Genomic DNA, 20883 nt, shown 5'->3' on the forward strand with positions numbered 1-20883 from the left:
ACACATGGGGCACTGTCACAGAAGGGCTGTGCAGCCCTGGGTGGACCACCATAGAGCCCTCTGGATCTCTCCACACCGAGAGTCCCTTGAGGCTTCCCCCTACGGGGACCAACTTCTCCAAAGAGCAGGAATCAGGGACCTCCACAACAGCACCCTTCACACTTGAAAGGAATGGTTTTATAACTTGGTCAAAGCAGACTACTCTTTATTGAAAGCATTGGTCATGACTAAATAATCTATAAATAGGAAAAAAAAAGAAACAAAAGAAAAATATATAAAAATGTAATAAAATATAATACCCTAACTGTTTTGCTATGAGCGAAAAAATCTGTAAACATTCTAAACAAAATAAATAAAATACCCTCCAATTATTAAAAAATAAAAATGCATCCTTGCCCCATGGGTTGTTATATTTTTTAAAGCGTCAGACATCACTGAATGAGGGAGTGAAGAGCCATGCACAAGGTTGGTCACAGCTGTGTCTCCCAGTGGGGCCTGGGGAAGAGGTTAGGATGCATCCACCTGATGGAATCCCAGCAGTTACTATAAAGGATGATGGAGATTGCTACTTACTAAGAAGGAGAATGCCTAAGGTGAATGTTGTGTGAAAATGCAAGTTTTCAAGGATGGACAATTTAATTCCACTTATAAGAAATTATACACACACACATATATTTGCTTATTTATGCGACAGAAATTTATCAAGCGCTTCCTACGTGCCAGGCACCCTCCTAGGGGCTGGGGGAGAACAGTGTTAGGAACCTGCAAGAGCTGCCAATTCAATGAAAGGAGACAGATGATAAACACGGAAAGGAATCAGATTCTATTAGGCATAATGGAGGGAGACGCAGCAGGGCAAGGGCCTAGGAGATCAGGCTGGGGTGAGGTAGGCACTGCTCTTTTGGGAAGAGTGGTCGGGAAGGCCTCATCGAGATGATGGCTATGACCCAGAATAGGACAGAAATGAGGAAATGAGCCTCCAAGATCAGGAACAAGATAAGGATGCCCACTTTTACTACTGCTGTTCAACATTGTACTGGAAGTTCTGGTTAGAGTAAACAGGAGAAAAAGAATAAGTGAAATCCAAACTAGAAAATAAGAAGTAAAATCATTTCTGTTCACAGATGACATGATCTCATATGTAGAAAACACTAAATTTCTACACACACACACACACACCATTAGAACTAATAAACAAATTCGGGAACATTTGCAGGATATCAGATCAATATATAAAAATAAGTGGTTTCTGTACTCTAGCAATGAACAGTCTGGAAAAAAGTAAGGAAACAATTTAACTTACAATAGCATCCACAAGAATAAATACTTGGGAAATGAACTTAAGTAAGGAAGTAAAAGACTTGTACTTTGAAAACTATAAAACATGACTGAAAGAAATTTAAGAAAACTTGAATAATTAGAAAAATATTCTGAGTTCATGGATTGGAATACTTAATATTACTAAGATGGTAATGCTACCCAAAACAATCTACGAATTCAATGTAATCCCCATAAAAAAATTAAAAAATACAATGGCCTTTTTCACAGAAATGGAAATCCAGTCCTCAAACTCATATGGAACTGCAAAAATCCAAAACTAGCCAAACAATCTTGAAAAAGAACAAAACTGGAGGACTCATACTTATTGCTTTTAAAACTTCCTAAAAAGCTAATCGATGTGGGACTGGCATAAGAATAGACATATAGACAATGGAATAGAATTTTGAGTCCAGAAATAAACCCAGACATGTATGGCAAACTGATTTTCAACAAAAATGCAAAATCCATTCAATGGGAAAAGAATGATCTCTTCAACAAGTGGTGCTGGGACACCAGTACATCTCCAGATATGAAAGAATGAAGTTGGATCCCTATCTCACACCAGATACAAAAACAAATTCAAAAAGGAGCAATGACTTCGATATAAGAGCCAAAATTTTAAAATTCTTAGAAGAAAACGCAGGCACGAGTTTTCATACCATAAGAATTGGTAATGGAATCTTAAATATGACAACAAAAGCACAAGCAGCCAAAGAAAAAATAGATCAGTTGGACTTCATCAAGATTTAAAAGTTTTGCCCATCAAAGAACACTATTGAGAAAGTGAAAAGACAACATACAGAATGGGAGAAAATATTTCACAAATCATAAGTCTTACAAAGGCCTAGTATCTAGAATATGGAAAAGAACTTTTACAACTCAACAATAAACAGACAAATAACCCAAATAAAAAACAGGTAGAGGATTTGAGTAGACATTTCAGCAAAGAGGATATACATAAGGCCAACAAGCATACGAAAAAGTGTGAACATCACTGATCGTTAAAGATGTGAATCAAAACCACCATGAGATACCACTTCACAGCCATTATAGAATGGCTGTAATAAAAAAAAACTAAAATGGAAAACAAGTGTTGGCAAAGGTGTGGGAAACTGCAGCCCTCAGACATTGCTGCTGGAAACACAAAGTGGTATAGATGCTGTGGAAAAGAAGTCTGGCAGTTCCCCCAAAAAATTAAACATAGAATTACCACGTTTCATCAATTCCACTCCAAGGTATGTCCCCCAAAGAACTGAAAACAGATATTCAAACAAATACTTGTATAGGAATGTTCAAAGCAGCACTAATCACAATAACCCCCAAAAGGTGGAAATAACTGAAATGTCCATGGATGAATGGCTAAACAAATTGCAGAATATTATTCAGTCATAACAGGAAGAACTGATACGTGCTTCAACCTGGATGCATCTGGAAAACATTATGCTGAGCAAAAGAGGCCAGATGCAAAGTCACATATTGTACGACTGCATTTATAGGAAATATCCAAAATATGTAAGTCTATAGAAACATTGGTGGTCACCAAGGGTTGGGGAAAAGGGACTGGGGAGCAACTGCTTAATGGGTACAGGGTTTTATTTTGGAGTGATAAAAGTATTTTAGATCCGATAGAGGTGACAGTTGCACAACACTGTGGATTATTCATTTTAAAATGGTTAATTTTATGTTATATGACTTTTACCTCAATTAAAAAACACATACACACACAACCCAGCTTACTTCTAGCTGTTGATGGAGAATTGCCTGTAGGTGGTGAGGATGGAATACGGGATGTGGTTAGGGGACCAGTGCGAGGGGCAATCATTTAGTCATCACATTCAAACAGTCTAACTAGTAAAACAGGTGCTTGGACCAAGGTTGTAAGATGGAGGTGGGGAAAGAGCAGGAAGTACATCGAGAAATATCCAGAAAAGTCTTCCCTAAAATGGAATTAGTGCTTATTTTCTGTGGAGAGAATTACTTTCTTTTATTGTTTAAATTGTTTGCAGTAGGGATAGATTACCTCTTTCAGCAAAACACACCATTTGGGGAAAAATGTATGTGCATCATAACTTCCACATTAATAGCAGATTCCAGGGGTCCGAATAGGAGAAAACAAACACACAAGAAAAACAGAATGCCAAAAAAGGAAATCAAGTATGAAAAGGACTGGTGCAATAAACTAAGACGACCCTTCAATAAATATTTAAGACCCATGGTTTAGTATGCCCCTAAAACCAGCACAGTGAGTATGGTGACTCTAAGACACTCTAAGAGGGACCTGGACTTCCCTTCATCTTGCTAGTTGGAATGTGAATGTGATGACTGGAGCTTCAGCAGCCATGCAGACCATGAGAACATGGACATGTTGCAGGGATGGCAGAATGAAAAGCTAGAAAGCATCTTGATCCCTGATGCCAAGGAGTATGCTTTATCAGCCCTGGAATGACTAAGAACATACAACTTCTTGACTAAGTCTTTATTATTTTTATATTTTCCTCAGCACATACAACCAAATTGAATACTAATAAAAATATTCTGCATGAAGCTTTATTCTGATGTTCCCCACTTGAATGAGAACATATCCCACTCTAAATTTCTTAGGACTTTGCACCAGTTTATGGTTCTTCCTATGTCCTATTGGGTCTTGTGATATGAGGTGCTATTTCCCAGGGGTCAGCAGGAGCTGGGCTGAATGGCCCTGAGCCCACCAGTCAGAGCTGGAGGGTCTCCTGCCCCACCGTCTCTGAGACTTCCACTTAGTCAATCCATAAGAACTCTAATGACCATCATTTAAATGTCAATAATGATGAACCTTTTTAGGCATGTTGCTATATGGAAATAGAATGAATTCTAACTACTCTATGGCTTTTCATGAGGGCAGGAGGCTGGGGAGCTTTTCCTGGCTCTGGGCAGGCCAGCTTTCTGTGATGGGGAAAGCAGGTTTGGTCTGTGTACTGCCCAAATTCCACACATCATCCTCTAGGATCTCCCCTGGGATGGGTGTGGGTACCTGAGGAAGTGGATGGCAGCAATGACCATCCACCCAGGTCTGCTGCCCACCCCATCCCCCACCCACATCCCCATCACCTCTCCTGCCACCTGCTCCAGGATGCCTCTGGATCACACAGTCTTTTCAAAGTTCTAAAGTTCTGTAATCCAGACACCCATTGGGCCTTCCCAACCTTCCACCAGCTTTTGGTGAAACCTGGACTGAGCTCCAATGTCACGGTTTGAACTGACTCAAAGTACTCCCCACGACATCTACTCCTACATGCCTTCTTATTTTATTATTTATTAAGCAGCTACTCTGTACATGGCACTGTGCTAATGCAACAGGGGTACGAAGATGCCAACCACAGACATGGACCCTTGGCTCATCCTGCTTACATTTTTTGTAGTGGGGAGAATGGAAGAGATTGAAGAGAAATAATGAATTAGAATTAATGCCTTCATTTAACAAATATTTATTAGGTGCCTTCCATATGCTAAGGACTTCTGAGGTGCCAGGGATACGTGTATAAGGAAGGTCCTTGTATGCTAAGGAAGTAGCCCACAAGGTTCATTAAACATTCACCTAATTTAAACTCATTCATTCATTCAGCAATTCCCTACGGAAACCCCGTACTCCAGCCCTGTGCTGGCTGGGTCCTACAAGTGGCAGATGAGCAAAAACAGCTCAAGTCATTGTGCTCCGGGAGCGCACAGGCTAGGGAAAGGGACAGACAGTAAATAAGAGATACTGACAAGACGTGAATTGCTGTGAAGGACACACACAAGCTCCTGAGATGGAAAATAACCAAGGGGGGGCTAAACCAAGTAAACAGCGACAACTTCCCTGAAAGGAAAGACAGTACAGTTGAGACCTAAAGGATAATAATACCTAACACTTACATCGCATTTACTGCCTGCCAGATGCTGTTCTAAGCGTTTATAGGTATCTTAATTCACTTAATCCTCCTAACAAGCTCATGACGCTGGTAATATTACTTTCATCACTCCCTTTTTATGAACAAGGAAATGGAAGCACAGCAGGGTAAAATATTTCCTTACACACAGTCAGTAAGTGGTAGTTCCAGGGCAGCAACAAAAGTAGATCCAGCTCCAGGCTGTTTCTACTCATTATATCTTTTACAGGGCAGGAAGAGCCTGCCAGGAAGACAGCATGGAGTGGGGAAGCAGGACCAGCATTCTAGGCATGGGGAGTATGTGCAAAGGTCCTGAGGTAGAAAGGAGCTTGGATAGTTTGGAAACAGAAGGAGGTCTGTGGGGGCAGCGGGGCAATAAGCAAAGGTGAGGGGGCACAGATGAAGGCAGAAGGCTTTGGAGGGCAACCAGGGAGATCTGCAAGGGTGGATGATCAGGGAAGGCCTCTCTGTTCTCCAGGGCCTTCTGGATGGCTTGCCTTAGACTGGAGCAGAGGCCAGAGAGAAGGGATGCTGCAGCAGCCAGAGAGAACTTTGGGGAAAGAGCAGAGATAGTTAGGCTGTCTCTATTCCTGATTTGCACAGGTCAGTCTTTGTTTAGGCCTCATGTCCTGATATCATTATTAATAGTTCTCTCTTTCATTCTCAAAAGTTTCTAGATTTGTATGAAAAATAATCAGAACAGTCTAGTTAAAGGGGATTTAGAGAAAAGTTTTGCTGGTCTGGGTGGATCTGACTCTTTCCTCAGTCTACCCCAAAATTTCACTAAATCTACACCATGCATCAATGCTTTTGGAGTTGGGTTAGTTTTTTGGCTAGGTCAGAATGAGGACAAGGAGGCCCAGTCCTAACTGGCCCAACACAGGGCGTGGCATACACTGGTACTCAGTGATGTGTGAGGAATGGCATAGTCATTAGAGCAACACTGTTCAATACCTCGTTTCTCCCCTGTGTAGGGGACCAGATCTTCTCGGTCCTTAAACTCCTTTGCTTGCTTTTCCAAGTGATCCAAGAGCTCCTCTCTTTTAAAGGGGCCTGTGGGCGCCTTGGTCGTCTGATCCTTCTGCCTCAGGCCTGCAGGCAGCAGTGCATTCTACAGGGGAGGTTGTGGGGGGCAAGAGAGAGAGAGAGAGAGAGTGGTCAGCTGCAGACTTGCATTGCCCCAGAAACTCATCACTGGACAGCAGGAATCTTAGAACTTATAGAATCCATCCTAGTCCCTCCTTTTACATGTAAGGGATCTGAAACCCCAGGAGGGAACATGCCCAAGGTCACACAGTAGACAAAGGGCGGAGAGAAGCTAGGACTCAGGTTTCTCCAGCGTGTCCTTGCCTTTAACGTTTCTCAAGGCCAGGGAGTGAGGGGTCAGGGCAGCTGACTCATTACTGAGCACAGAGGCTGCTCAAAGAGCACCTGTTAAGCGATGAATGATTAAGCTGGTGTTTGGACGCATGAAGATATTTACAGCAGTTGAGTTATCAAGTAGTTGGACAAAGAAGCAGCCAAAAGGGGTTTGAGTTAGGGTTCTGGATGCAGAACAGGCAGGAAGAGGCGGAACCAAAACGTAAGCTGGAGAAAGGCCTTCAGAGGGGTGCGGTGGGCGGGGCTCAGCAGAACCATGAGGTGGGCGGGGCTCAGCAGAAGCGGGAGGTGGGCTAGGCACGCGCTCAAGCTGCCAGACTACCAGCCCAACCACGGCCTTCTTGCCTCCTGATGGATCTGTGCTCATGACATACCGATAGTTGAATGTTCTGAACGTCACCCCTGGAGATGGGTCTCTCAAGAAAGATAGCATCGACTAACTGTTGCTTTCTCTTCTTAAACACAGACAGGCTTTTCTAGACGTGGGCTTACTACTAAAGCAGATTTCTAACCCCAGTGAGAATGGCCCACATCCACAAAATCTCAAAACTGCAGATGCTGGCGTGGATGTGGAGAGAAGGGAACACTTTTACACTGCTGGTGGGACTGCAAACTAGTACAACCTTTCTGGAAGGAAGTATGGAGAAACCTCAAAGCACTCAAGCTAGACCTCCCATTTGATCCTGCAATCCCATTACTGGGCATCTACCCAGAAGGAAAAAAATCCTTTTATCATAAGGACACTTGTACTAGACTGTTTATTGCAGCTCAATTTACAATCGCCAAAATGTGGAAACAGCCTAAATGCCCACCGACCCAGGAATGGATTAACAAGCTGTGGTATATGTACACCATGGAATACTATTCAGCTATTAAAAAAAATGGAGACTTTACATCCTTCGTATTAACCTGGATGGACGTGGAAGACATTATTCTTAGTAAAGCATCACAAGAATGGAGAAACATGAATCCTATGTACTCAATTTTGATATGAGGACAATTAATGACAATTAAGGTCATGGGGGGGAGGAAAAGCAGAGAGAGGGAAGGAGGGAGGGGGGTGGGGCCTTGGTGTGTGCCACACCTTCTGGGGGCAAGACATGATTGCAAGAGGGACTTTACCTAACAAATGCAATCAGTGTAACCTGGCTTAGTGTACCCTCAATGAATCCCCAACAATAGAAAAAAAAAAAAAAAGAATCTAATTTGATTAGATTTGGATTTGACTCACCCTAATGGGCTTGACTTTAACTCACTTTCAGTATCTTAAGGAAACCAGAAAGTTTATAGCTGCAAGGATGTTTAGAGATCATCTAGTGCATACAACCCCCTCCCCTCAAGGGAAAACTGAGGGCCAAAGAAAGCAAGAAAAGAATTGCCTTGAAAGTTTCTGGGACTGAAACTCCTTTGACAAAACCAGGGCTAGTCTTCAGATGTGGGGGAAAGGGCAGTCTCCACTTTCAATCACTGCCCCTCCCTGCACCTTTCCTTTTGGAGCTGGGGCAGGTATGGGTAGAACCTCACTAACCTCTTGACACACCCCCAAACCAGCTAAACTGGAGAGTCATTCCACCTCAAATCTTTGTACCATACCATCAAAATTCATCTCTTTGGTCATTTGCATTCCAAATCCTTTTCTGAAAGTCCCTTCTGTGAGGGGAATGATGATCAGGCTTATGAAGATAGCTAGGTGGCTGTGAGATTGGGAGATCAGGGTGCATCACCCCTAGCCCCAGCCCCAGCCTCTGGGAAGGCTGTAGGTGAGCCGGGCCCACCCAGCACAGTGCCAGGACAATAGAGGGTAGTGGTGGTGGTGGTGTATATGCAACTGGATTTGAGCCACAGTTAGGGAAGACATTGGGAGCTGGAGCATTTTACAATAGAACCACCAGTATACAGAAAATCAAGCCTTGAAGAATTTGGGGTGAACATCAGGAATGTTAAGTGATGCCACACACATCCTGGTTTTCCTTAAAGAGCAGTTCTCAGATATCATCCACCATGACAGGCAGGACAGGTGATGCTCCCAGGTGAGCCATGCTTCTTTGAGCATGTCCCAAGTTAGACGGGACTTCCTGTGGCTAACTGTGTGTGCCCACTCTCTCTCCCATGGCAGGGCACTTAGATGTGGCACAAGCAAGTGAGAGAACACTTCACTGCCTCGCAAACATCCACACGAGTAATCCAAATTCTATGTGACATGCCTGAACCTTGCAGTTGACCCACATCAGGCTTAAGGCTGATTTGAAATCACGATGCTCTAACTATACAATCTTGGGCAAGTCCCCTAATCTCATTGTGCCTCAGTTTCTACGGCTATAAAATGTGAATACTAATAGTTCCTCTTTCATAGATTTGTTGAGAAAATTAGACAGTTTTCGGAGAATGCTTATCACAAGGCTGACTTAGTGAACACTCAACTATGGTTAGTTATTATCTTTTCTTATTTTTTATTTTGTTCATTTTTTAAATTACTTATTATCATTCTTCTTGTTGTATAATCAGATAAGATATATTTTAATAGGAACCTGGTTGCCCAAATTTGTGTGTGTGCACATATTTAACAGGGAATATATTGAATAAATATATCTTAAATTTAAAAATCTAAAACACAAACATATAAAATGAATTAAGCACTGAAAGCAAGAGCTCCTACTTTCCCAGCGATCTCCATTCCCCAAGGGAAGGTCTATAGATTTTCATCACCATCAGTAATCCTTTTTTTTTTTTTATTTTCATTTTTTATTTTTTTTATTAAATCATAGCTGTGTACATTGAGCATCAGTAATCTTGATGGCAGTAAGGTACTGGGCACATTCTGGTCTGAGAGAAGCTCAGTATTGTGCTGGGAGAAGAGTTTGCAAACTCAGACCCGGTAGAGGCCATTCATTTAGTTCAAGCAGGGTTTCTTCCACCTCAATACCATGCATATTTGGGGCTGGGCCTGGACACTTCTTTGCTGTGGAGGCTGTTCTAACTATTGCAGAGCCCCTGGTTGCTATCTTATAGATGCCACTAGCACAGCCAGGTGTGACAACCAAGTATATCTCCAGACATTGCCAAATTTCCTCTGAGGGGCAAGATTGCCCCCAATGGAGAACTATTGCCTTAAACCAAAGGCCATATAATTATAGTAGGGGAATAAATGTGTTTTTAATGTATTTCAAAAATATTACTTATATAACAAGAACATATGGAATCATTAACTTAATTTTTTTTTTCTTTTGGAGACAGAGTCTCATTCTGTCACATTTTCCAAAGAAGACCTACAAATGCGTAGAGGGCTGTGGATTACAGCTCACAGCAACCTCAAATTCTTAGGCTCAAGTGATCCTCTTGCTTCAGTCTCTCAAGCAACTGGGACTACAGGTGCCTGTGACAATGCCCAGCTAATCTAATTTTTCAATTTTTTAGTAGAGATAGGGTTTCAGTCTTGCTCAGGCTGTTCTCAAACTCCTGAGCTCAGGTGATCCACCTGCCTTGGCCTCCTAAACTGCCAGTACATTTGTGAGCCACCACACCCAGCCTATTTAAATCTTTTTATGGAAAGAGTCTCACTTTGTTGCCCTCAGTACAGTACTGTGGCATCACAGCTCACAGCAACCTCAAACTCTTGGGCTTAAGCGATTCTCTTGCCTCAGCTTTCCAAGTAGCTGGAACTACAGGAGCCTGCCACAATGCCCAGCTACTTTTGTTGTTGTTGCAGTTGTCATTGTTGTTTGGCAGGCCCAGGTTGTGTTCAAATTCACCAGTCCTGGTGTATATGGCCAGAGTCCTAACTGCTGAGCTACAGGTGCCGAGCCTCAAAAGTCTTTTCTTTTTTTTTTTTGTAGAGACAGAGTTTCACTTTATTGCCCTCGGTAGAGTGCCGTGGCGTCACACGGCTCACAGCAACCTCCAACTCCTGGGCTTAGGTGATTCTCCTGCCTCAGCCTCCCGAGTAGCTGGGACTACAGATGCCCGCCACAATGTCCGGCTATTTTTTGGTTGCAGTTTGGCCGAGGCTGGGTTTGAACCCGCCATCCTCGGCATATGGGGCTGGCGCCCTACTCACTGAGCCACAGGCGCCGTCCTCAAAAGCCTTTTCTAATAATCCTTAGCTTATCAATTTTTTTAAGTAAATGTTCAAAATACATGTATCTGCCTCATTAGGAATTAAAATTTATTTTCTTTCTATTATTTGGTATATTTAACAAGATACCACATGACTTTCGATTAAAACCAAAGGCTGCTGTGTATTTTTAAACTCCTGATTATCACTTTAACTTATTTTCAAAAACAGCATGTGATCTCACACTATATCTAAAAATTAACTCAAAATGAATCAAAGATATAAATGTAAGAGCTAAACTATAAAACCCTGGGAAGAAAACACAGGCATAAATCTTTGTGACTCTGGATTAGGTAATGGTTTCTTAGATAGGCTATCAAAACAATAAGCTACCAAAGAGAAAAATAGATAAATTGGACTTCGTCAGAGCTAAAAACATTTGTTCTACAAAGTACACAAATGAAAAGACAACCTGAAGATTGGAAGAAAATATTTATAAGTCATATATCTGATAAGAGTCTGTTATCCAGTGTATAAAGATTTCTTATGACTCAATGATACAAGGCAAACAACTCAATTTAAAAATGGGCAAAAGAGCTAAACAGACACTTTTTCCAAAGAATACCTACAAATGGCCAAAAAGCACGTAAAGTTATACTCAACATCATTAGCCATCAGGGAACTGCAAATCAAACCTAGAAGAAGATGCCATTTCATAGCCAGGCAATAATCAAAAACACAGCTAATAACAAGTGTTGGTGAGAATGTGGATAAACTGTAACTCTTACACACTGCTGGGAGGAATGTGAGGTGATGCAGCCCTTTTGGAAAACAGTCTGGCAGTTTCTCGAAAAGTTAAACATAGAGTTACCATAAAGACCCAGCAATTGCACTCCTATGTGGAAAAGCTTTGAAAATTTTTGTTCACCAAAAACCTTGTACATGAATGCTCATAATAGCATCATTCATAATAGCCCAAAGTATAAACAAGTCCAATGTTCATCGACCAATAATAGATACACCAAAATGTGTTAGATCCCTGCAATTGAATATTATCCACAAGAAGAATGAAGTACTACAACTTGAACAAGCCTTGAAAACATTATGCTAAGTGAAGAAGCTAGATACAAAAGCTTGTATTGTATGATTTTATTTGTATGAAATATCCAGAATAGAGGAATCCAAAGAGAAAGAAAGTACATTAGTGGTTGCCTAGTGCTGGTGCTATGGACTGAAATGTGTCCCCTCTAATTATATGTTGAAGCCCTAATCCCCAGTGTGACTGCTTTTGGAAATAGGACCTTGAGGATGTACCTAACTTTAAATGAGGTCCTGAAGGTGGAGCCCTGATTTGATAGTATTTAGCGTCCTCATAAGAGGAAACACCAGAGAGCTTTCTGCATCACTGCCCCCCATTTCCCAGCCAGCCACCATGAGAGGACACAGTGAGAAGGTGGCCAGAAAGAGAGGCTTCACCCGAAACTGACCCTGCTGAAGCCTGGTCTGGGACTTTCCAGCCTTCAGAACTGTGAGAAAGTAAGCTTCTGTTGTTTAAGCTTCTGTTGTTGAAGCCGCCTAGTCTGTGGTGTTTTGTTACAGCAGCCTGAACAGACTGATACAGATGGGAAGGCCGGGAGGAAAATGAGGACTGACAACTAATGGGTATCAGGTTTCTTTTCAAGGTGGTGAAAATGTACAACTCTGTGAATAAAACCCATTGAACCGTACACTTTAAATGGATGAATTGTAAATGAAAAGCTGTTGTTTTTTAAATGGCATATGTGACCTAGGGAAGAATTATATGAATGGCCAATGCACTAACTAAAGTAAATGGCCTGGAATGCTGAGGAGAGAATGCGCCTCATGTGCCAGTGGCTGGCAAACGTGCCAAGACTGGCCGGGCTAGAGCCGCTGAATCTAAAACGGCGCCCTGTTTTACAATGTGATGTGCCTTATTACCTAAGTTAGGCATGGAGGAGTTAAAAGGGTATAAAAGTACTGCCTTAGAACTCTCATGGCTATTAGGGCTGAATGCTGACTATCAGGTGAGGGAAAGAGTCCCCCAAACCATTCTGCTGTTGGCTCTGACCAGGAGAGTGTCTGGTGATCCTGTGTGTAGAAATGTACCTCTCATTCCTTTATTTCATATTCAGTCAACAAACATCCACCAAATGAGTATTGGGTGTCCAGGCAGTATGCTAAGAGGTGGGCTCTGACCCCACTAAAAAGCTCTTCAATATGGAGTAACCAGAGAGATGGGAGGTGAAAGGGAGAAGTGGTGTAAAATGAGAGAAGAGCCTCAATTTCACATGGTTATTCACTAAACAAATAGTAATCAAGATCCTAATGGGGGTCAACTTTACTAAATAGCAGAGAATAATCTATAACTAGCTACACATTACCTGTAAGAGTATAATTTCAGGGTGCCCATGAGAAGTTGGAATTGGTTATCCCTTAAGGAATTTAAATCTCATTCTCCTAATCTTGAAATGTGCACAGGGTATATGTGCTGGGCAAGTACTTCCTTCATAATTAGTTCAGAAAGAACCATCAATCTGACTCAGTCAGAAAAGTCACCAATTGTGCAGTGGGGAATCAGAATTCACATGCACTTGTCACACGTACATCCTCACCCCAAAGATAGGTTGGTTATGGGTGAATTTGCTTTAGAATTCTGAGCAAATCCTCACTTACTCACTTACAGTCGGAAATTTACTCCTATGAGGAGGGCAGTGATTAATGCCTGGGGGATCTCCTTATTATAACCGGACAGAAAAGTTAGTGAGGGTTTTAAAGAGAAGGAATTTCTAGGTGCTTTCTGATCTGAGCCTAAAATTATAGCTGTTAGTTGTCCGAGAATGGTGGTGATGGAGCCTTCTTGCCCCCACACTCCCCAGCTCCAGAGAACTGTTGACATGTAGGAATGTGGACGGTGTTACTAGATCTCATTTTTATGTGAAATCCTTTGCTTTTTAAGATATCAACATTTATTCCATAAATATTTACTGAGTGTCCTTCCATAGCAGGCAGCACTGAGTTACAGGAAGAAAGGAGTACACACATGGGTTTCTAGAGTTTTTTAATTTTAAAAAATGTTAAGTTTAATTTGTTCTTATAAATAACCATGGGGGAAAAATAGGCAACTTTCCTGCATGTATAGCTTCTTACTCCTGGGTTTTTTTAATGGTGGCTTCCTTCTAAAGGATGTAAGATTAAAACTCAGAGGTACAGCTTGACAGTTTAACATCTTAGTCTAACTTACACACCCACACTCTTGGGTCCAGTTGCCCCAAGGACTATGGAAACTTTGGCAGATCCTTAACTGGGCTTAGGAGCCCTGACACCCTTAACACCCCTACAAACAGATGCCAATTAGACTAAATACCACATATCTGCACAATTACCATTGCTATAGATAGCCAGGACCATGTGAGAAGCCATTCTAGCTAGAACCTTGCTGGCTTATTTGGATGTGCGCACACACACACACACACACAAAGTGTATTAAAAGGAATATCGGCTTTTGTCAGCTCAGAGCTGCAAAGCCCTGAGAGATCCTCTAGGCCAATTTTTTTCATTTTTAGATGGGAAAACTGAGGCATAGAAAAACTAACTCAGTTTTCTAAAAAGAATTGCAAAAAAATATTTTCTAAATATTTTTCTACATAAAATATCCCTTAACCCAGTCCTTCATAGTGACGAAAAACCGAGAGATTTTATTACTTTTCCAAAATAAAACTTCTATGTGTAAGATCAAGGGAAAACAAAACATGCTTCCCTTGGTCTGGGTTCTGGGAGTCTAAGGTTCCAGTTCTGTGACTGAACCACACACAGCCTCTTAGAAGAGGATGGACCAGTTGGTACAAACTCTTTATTGGGTATTGGGAGAAGCCAAGGAGGGGCGGGGCCTTGCCTGAGGCTGTGTGCTGGCCTGAGAGCCCAGGAATCTTGACTTCCATCCCATAGAAAAGTTTCCATATCACCAGCTACCTTCCTCTAGGAATAGATCCTGGAAGCCAGATGGGGCCCCATGTGAGAGCCAGGTGTCCTCTCCAAGTGTTGGGAAGCCAAAGCTCCCCTCCTTATCAAACTGGTTTCAGTTTACACGGGGAGAAACTGAGGCTCAGAGGCATGGAGTTACTGTAAGAGAAACCAAGGCAGCTTAACTTCTCAAAATCCCCTCTAACTCCCCTCCCTCCCTCCTAGTTCAAACACTTTGACCTAAGCATGCCTTAGATATCTGCGCCTCTTCTCTCCTTCCCACCACATCAGGCCACACCTTTTACAGGCTGGCTAGTCCCCCAACTGCCTTTTACAAAGTATTATATTTGACTGGAAAAAAAATTCTTATTAACTGGCCTTGAGGACTTTGATCTTCTAGTTATCTTCCAGGCCTGTTTCTCTCTATGTAAAATGAGGCTGCTAGTCCCTTGGGCCCCCATCCAGATGACAGAGCTCTGCCGCTGCATTACTGGCCGGCAGCTTCCAGAGCCTACCAAAAATCACCCAGTGGAGCATTCTTCTCACATACCTTCACCTGAGAGCTTGAGAGTGTACCAGGGGAAGGGGGGAAGAGACAACTCATGCCCTAGGTACAGAATCCCAATGTCACATCCAAAGGGGACAAGCAAGGGCCAAAGCTCTAAGTGCCCCACTATCTCTAGACATATCCCCCCTGCCCCAACACACATACTCTGGGCCTCTTCCCTCTCCCTCCAGAAAGAGCTAGCCCCAACCTTGATTCAAGGCCATGAAACCCAACAGCTGCCACTTCCCCTAGTCAACTTTATAGGCATCAGTGCTGATGTCCATAGGCAGCCCTGGGGCCCAAGCATGGGAATTGTTTGTGGTGGGGCCTATTGGTCATAACAGCACCCAATCTCTCTCTCTGGGATTTATGGTACAAAGTGGGGACAAATCTTCCCTTCCTGCTGTCTCTTAATTCTCCTTTTTTGCCTCATGCATAGGGAAAATGTTCCTTGTTTCTTTGTGTGGGGCACTGGCCATCCTGAGACGATGACCGTGTGCTCTCTGCTCTAGAGAGGCTCATGGTCAGAGGAGACCCGTGTCCCAGTGTGTCATCTTACTTAACCCTGAGCTTCCTGGAGATAGTGGTCCTGAGCTGGGGACAAGGGAACCAGGGAAGAGACAGCCAGGTGAAGAGAGGAAGGGGAGAGGTGTTATAGGTCAGGACAAGGCACAGCATGTGTGGAGCCCCGAGGAGGAGGGAGTGTGGCTTGCCAGCGCCAGGAGTCTGAGGCCTCAGTGTTCTGAAATGTCTTAACCCCAGCACCCAGGACTGGGTGTTAAAACCACGCAGCCTGAATCGTCCACAATCATGCCTCTTGCTGGGCCCATCAGAGTAGCCCTGCTGGCTGGTTGCCCTGCCTTATGCCTCCCCACCACTCTCTTCCCACCCAGCAGCCAGACAGACCTCACCTGTATTCCCAGCTAATCATGTCAGCCCCCAGCACACTCACAGATGCTCAGCCACTTCACTGACCTACAGAATCACCATCTTGATCAGCAGGGGCAGAGTGCACTCTCTGATTTGACCCTGAGGTGCTCCTGCTACTCCACAGGCTCGAGCCTCTTCCTTTCTTCAAGGAGTTGCTGTTCCAGTCACTCCTGAACCCCACATTCCACCGCTCACCCTGAACTCTCATGCTGCCACACCTTTGCTCGGGCTGTGCCCTCTGCCTGGGGTTTCACGTCCTCAGCTCCCCTGCAGTCATGCTTCAAAGCCCTTCCCTCGGTCACTCTGTTCAGCCTTTGCAGTGGTCCCTGCACTGGTCTGGCCATTCTCCCCCAAATTCCTCTAAGCATCTTGCCAATTCTTATATCATGCCCATACTGTGCTGTTTAGGAGAAAATCTATGCTGCACCTCTCTCCCCAAGGAGACTGGGTGCCTCTCACAGGCCAGCTGGGGTACGTCTTAGTCTTTCTGAATCCTCAGCACCCAGGACTGGGTGTTAAGACCACGTGGTGATCTAGGTCCACAATCATACCCAGTGATGCTGCAGCTGGAAAAAGGATGGGATTACTTGGACACCCTTGAGACCCACATCACACATGCTGTCCCAAGCTGTTTGCTGGGCCACCAGGTGCTGCCCCTAAGTGTGTTTGGGTAAGAGGGACACATTAGAAAAGGTGCCAGGGTAGGGGATGCTCAGGATAGGATGAGGGTTTGCTGACAGGGGGTTTGGGAAATGCCAAGCTAGAGAGTGAGACCTTTGTAGTGTCTCCTTGGGGGCCCAGATTTGGTTAAATTTCTGCTAACATTTTTTACTCCACCTAAGTGCTTTTGGGAGAGCAAAACATCAGGTTATCAAACTGCAAAACTCAAAGCGACAGACTCAAATTGTCTCTGATGTCAAATCTCTCCTTCTTTAGTAATGAAAGCCCTCTCGCTTTTTAGCTGAGCACTTGGCCACTCAGACTAAAGACTACATTTCCCATATTCCCTTGTAACTAGGTTGAGCCATGTAATTAAGTTCTGGTCAATAATATGAGACATGTACAGTGGTAATTTCTGGTAACCTTCCTTTAAAAAAAGCATTCGAATCATGGCTTTGCTCCTTTTATTTCCTCCACTTTTTCTCTGTTTGGATGCCTGGAATATGGCTATTATGGCTACCACTTCAGACGGTGGCAATGAACGCTACACTCTAGGAATGGTGAAGAATGGTTTAGACAGAGTCTAGGACTCTGGGGAGTTTGGGAAGCTGAGCTCCATACCAGGCCCGGATTGCTTACCTATAGACTTTTACTTGAGGGATGAATAAACCACTGCACAAATCATGCTGTTTTAGTCTCTACTACTTGCAGCCAAGTTGCAACCTACCTGACAACTTAGGTTCTCATCCTAGGGCTATGAGACCACAAACAGGAGCCTGGTACTTTCTGGCTTTTGATCTCCCTCTGTAAAATGAGGGTCAAAAGCCCTTTCAGGCCAGGCACAGTGGCTCATGCCTACAATCCTAGCATTTTGGGAGGCTGAGGCAGGATTGATTGAGGCCAGGAATTTAGACCAGTTTGAGCAACATAGTGACCCTGTCTCTACAAAAAAAAAAAAAAACATTTTAAAATTAGTCACATGTAGTGGTGGGCACCTATAGTCCCAGCTACTTGGGAGGCCGAGGCAGGAAGATCACTTAAGGCCAGGAGTTTAAGACCAGCCTGAACAACATTTGAGTGAGCTCTCAGCCTAGTGGCCCTTTCTCTACAAAAAAATTTTTTTCTTTAAATTAGTCATGTGAGGTGGTGTGCACTGTAGTCCCATCTACTCGGGAGGCTGAGGCAGGAGGATCACTGAGCCCAGGAATCTGAGGCCACAGTGAACTATGATTGTGCCACTGGACTCTAGCCTGTGCAATAGAGCTAGATCCTGCTTCTAAAAACAATTTTTTTGAAGTCCTTTCATTTTTAACCTCAGAATGAAGGTTTGAACACCAAATGAAAGCAGCTTATTGCCAATCAGTTTTACCACCTTAGGACATAATTATTCACTTCCATTCAACTAAACAGACACTGCTTTATGGAGGAACTCTGTCAGGGCAGCTGCATCTGGTTGTGAAAGTTGTGCACTGCACTAATCCAAGGGCATTATTCACTCTCTAGTCTGCATTAAGAGTGTCTCCTGGAGTTGCACAGTGCACAAATTGCACAACTATACTTGGCTATACTGTAACTTGTATTAGTATAAGACGTCTCTGAGTCTCAGAAAGCTTAGACTCTAGGGGAAAAATCATAGATTGAGATTCAACATTTATTAAACACCAATACGTGTCAGTAACTGGGCTTAGTACTTTTTATCTAATCATATTACATACATATATTTCTATGTGTGTGTATTTTTTTTTTTTTTTTTTGTTATTTCTTTTTTTTTTTTTCTTTTTTTTTTATTGTTGGGGATTCATTGAGGGTACAATAAGCCAGTTACACTGATTGCAATTGTTAGGTAAAGTCCCTCTTGCAATCTTGTCTTGCCCCCATAAAGTGTGACACACACTAAGGCCCCACCCCACTCCCTCCCTCTCTCTTTCTGCTTCCCCCCCCCCATAACCTTAATTGTCATTAATTGTCCTCATATCAAGATTGAGTACATAGGATTCATGCTTCTCCATTCTTGTGATGCTTTACTAAGAATAATGTCTTCCACTTCCATCCAGGTTAATACGAAGGATGTAAAGTCTCCATTTTTTTTAATGGCTGAATAGTATTCCATGGTATACATATACCACAGCTTGTTAATCCATTCCTGGGTTGGTGGGCATTTAGGCTGTTTCCACATTTTGGCGATTGTAAATTGAGCTGCAATAAACAGTCTAGTACAAGTGTCCTTATGATAAAAGGATTTTTTTCCTTCTGGGTAGATGCCCAGTAATGGGATTGCAGGATCGAATGGGAGGTCTAGGTTGAGTGCTTTGAGGTTTCTCCATACTTCCTTCCAGAAAGGTTGTACTAGTTTGCAGTCCCACCAGCAGTGTAAAAGTGTTCCCTTCTCTCCACATCCACGCCAGCATCTGCAGTTTTGAGATTTTGTGATGTGGGCCATTCTCTCTGGGGTTAGATGATATCTCAGGGATGTTTTGATTTGCATTTCTCTAATATATAGAGATGATGAACATTTTTTCATGTGTTTGTTAGCCATTCGTCTGTCGTCTTTAGAGAAAGTTCTATTCATGTCTCTTGCCCATTGATATAGGGGATTGTTGGCTTTTTTCATGTGGATTAATTTGAGTTCTCTATAGATCCTGGTTATCAAGCTTTTGTCTGATTGAAAATATGCAAATATCCTTTCCCATTGTGTGGGTTGTCTCTTTGCTTTGGTTATCGTCACCTTAGCTGTACAGAAGCTTTTCAGTTTAATGAAGTCCCATTTGTTTATTTTTGTTGTTGTTGCAATTGCCATGGCAGTCTTCTTCATGAAGTCTTCCCCCAGGCCAATATCTTCCAGTGTTTTTCCTATGCTTTCTTTGAGGATTTTTATTGTTTCGTGCCTTAAATTTAAGTCCTTTATCCATCTTGAATCAATTTTTGTGAGTGGGGAAAGGTGTGGGTCCAGTTTCAGTCTTTTACACGCAGACATCCAATTCTCCCAACACCATTTATTGAATAGGGAGTCTTTCCCCCAAGGTAAGTTCTTGTTTGGTTTATCGAAGATTAGGTGGTTGTAAGATGTTAGTTTCATTTCTTGGTGTTCAATTCGATTCCAAGTGTCTATGTCTCTGTTTTTGTGCCAGTACCATGCTGTCTTGAGCACTATGGCTTTGTAGTACAGACTCAAATCTGGTATGCTGATGCCCCCAGCTTTATTTTTGTTACTAAGAACTGCCTTAGCTATACGGGGTTTTTTCCGGTTCCATACAAAACGCAGAATCATTTTTTCCAAATCTTGAAAGTACGATGTAGGTACTTTGATAGGAATGGCATTGAATAGGTAGATTGCTTTGGGAAGTATAGACATTTTAACAATGTTGATTCTTCCCATCCATGAGCATGGTATGTTCTTCCATTTGTTAATATCCTCTGCTATTTCCTTTCTGAGGAGTTCATAGTTTTCTTTATAGAGGTCCTTCACCTCCTTCGTTAGGTATATTCCTAGGTATTTCATTTTCTTTGAAACTATGGTGAAGGGAGTTGTGTCCTTAATTAGCTTCTCCTCTTGACTGTTATTGGTGTATACAAAGGCTACTGACTTGTGGACATTGATTTTATATCCTGAAACATTACTGTATTTTTTGATGACTTCTAGGAGTCTTGTGGTTGAGTCTTTGGGGTTCTCTAAGTATAAGATCATGTCGTCAGCAAAGAGGGAGAGTTTGACCTCCTCTGCTCCCATTTGGATTCCCTTTATTTCCTTGTCTTGCCTAATTGTATTGGCTAGAACTTCCAGCACTATGTTGAATAGTAAAGGTGACAGAGGACAACCTTGTCTGGTTCCAGTTCTAAGAGGAAAAGCTTTCAGTTTTACTCCATTCAGTAAAATATTGGCTGTGGGTTTGTCATAGATAGCTTCAATCAGTTTTAGAAATGTGCCACCTATGCCTATACTCTTCAGTGTTCTAATTAGAAAAGGATGCTGGATTTTATCAAATGCTTTTTCTGCATCTATTGAGAGGATCATGTGATCTTTATTTTTGCCTCTGTTAATATGGTGGATAACGTTTATGGACTTGCGTATGTTGAACCAGCCTTGCATCCCTGGGATGAAGCCTGCTTGA

The 20883-nt window shown here is 42.7% G+C and overlaps 1 protein-coding gene across 2 annotated transcripts in view; it reads right to left on the reverse strand.

Moving 5' to 3' along the window:
- TMOD1 (tropomodulin 1) overlaps positions 1-20883 on the reverse strand; it is an 85917-nt gene that overhangs the window by 32021 nt on the left and 33013 nt on the right. For both annotated transcript variants that reach the window (XM_053568190.1, XM_053568180.1), the window contains exon 3: positions 6180-6336. In XM_053568190.1, the coding sequence (XP_053424165.1) occupies positions 6180-6336 (157 nt within the window). The remainder of the gene's footprint in view (positions 1-6179; positions 6337-20883) is intronic.

This window comes from Nycticebus coucang, chromosome 2 (assembly GCF_027406575.1).
Source record: "Nycticebus coucang isolate mNycCou1 chromosome 2, mNycCou1.pri, whole genome shotgun sequence".
Classification (NCBI taxonomy): domain Eukaryota; kingdom Metazoa; phylum Chordata; class Mammalia; order Primates; family Lorisidae; genus Nycticebus; species Nycticebus coucang.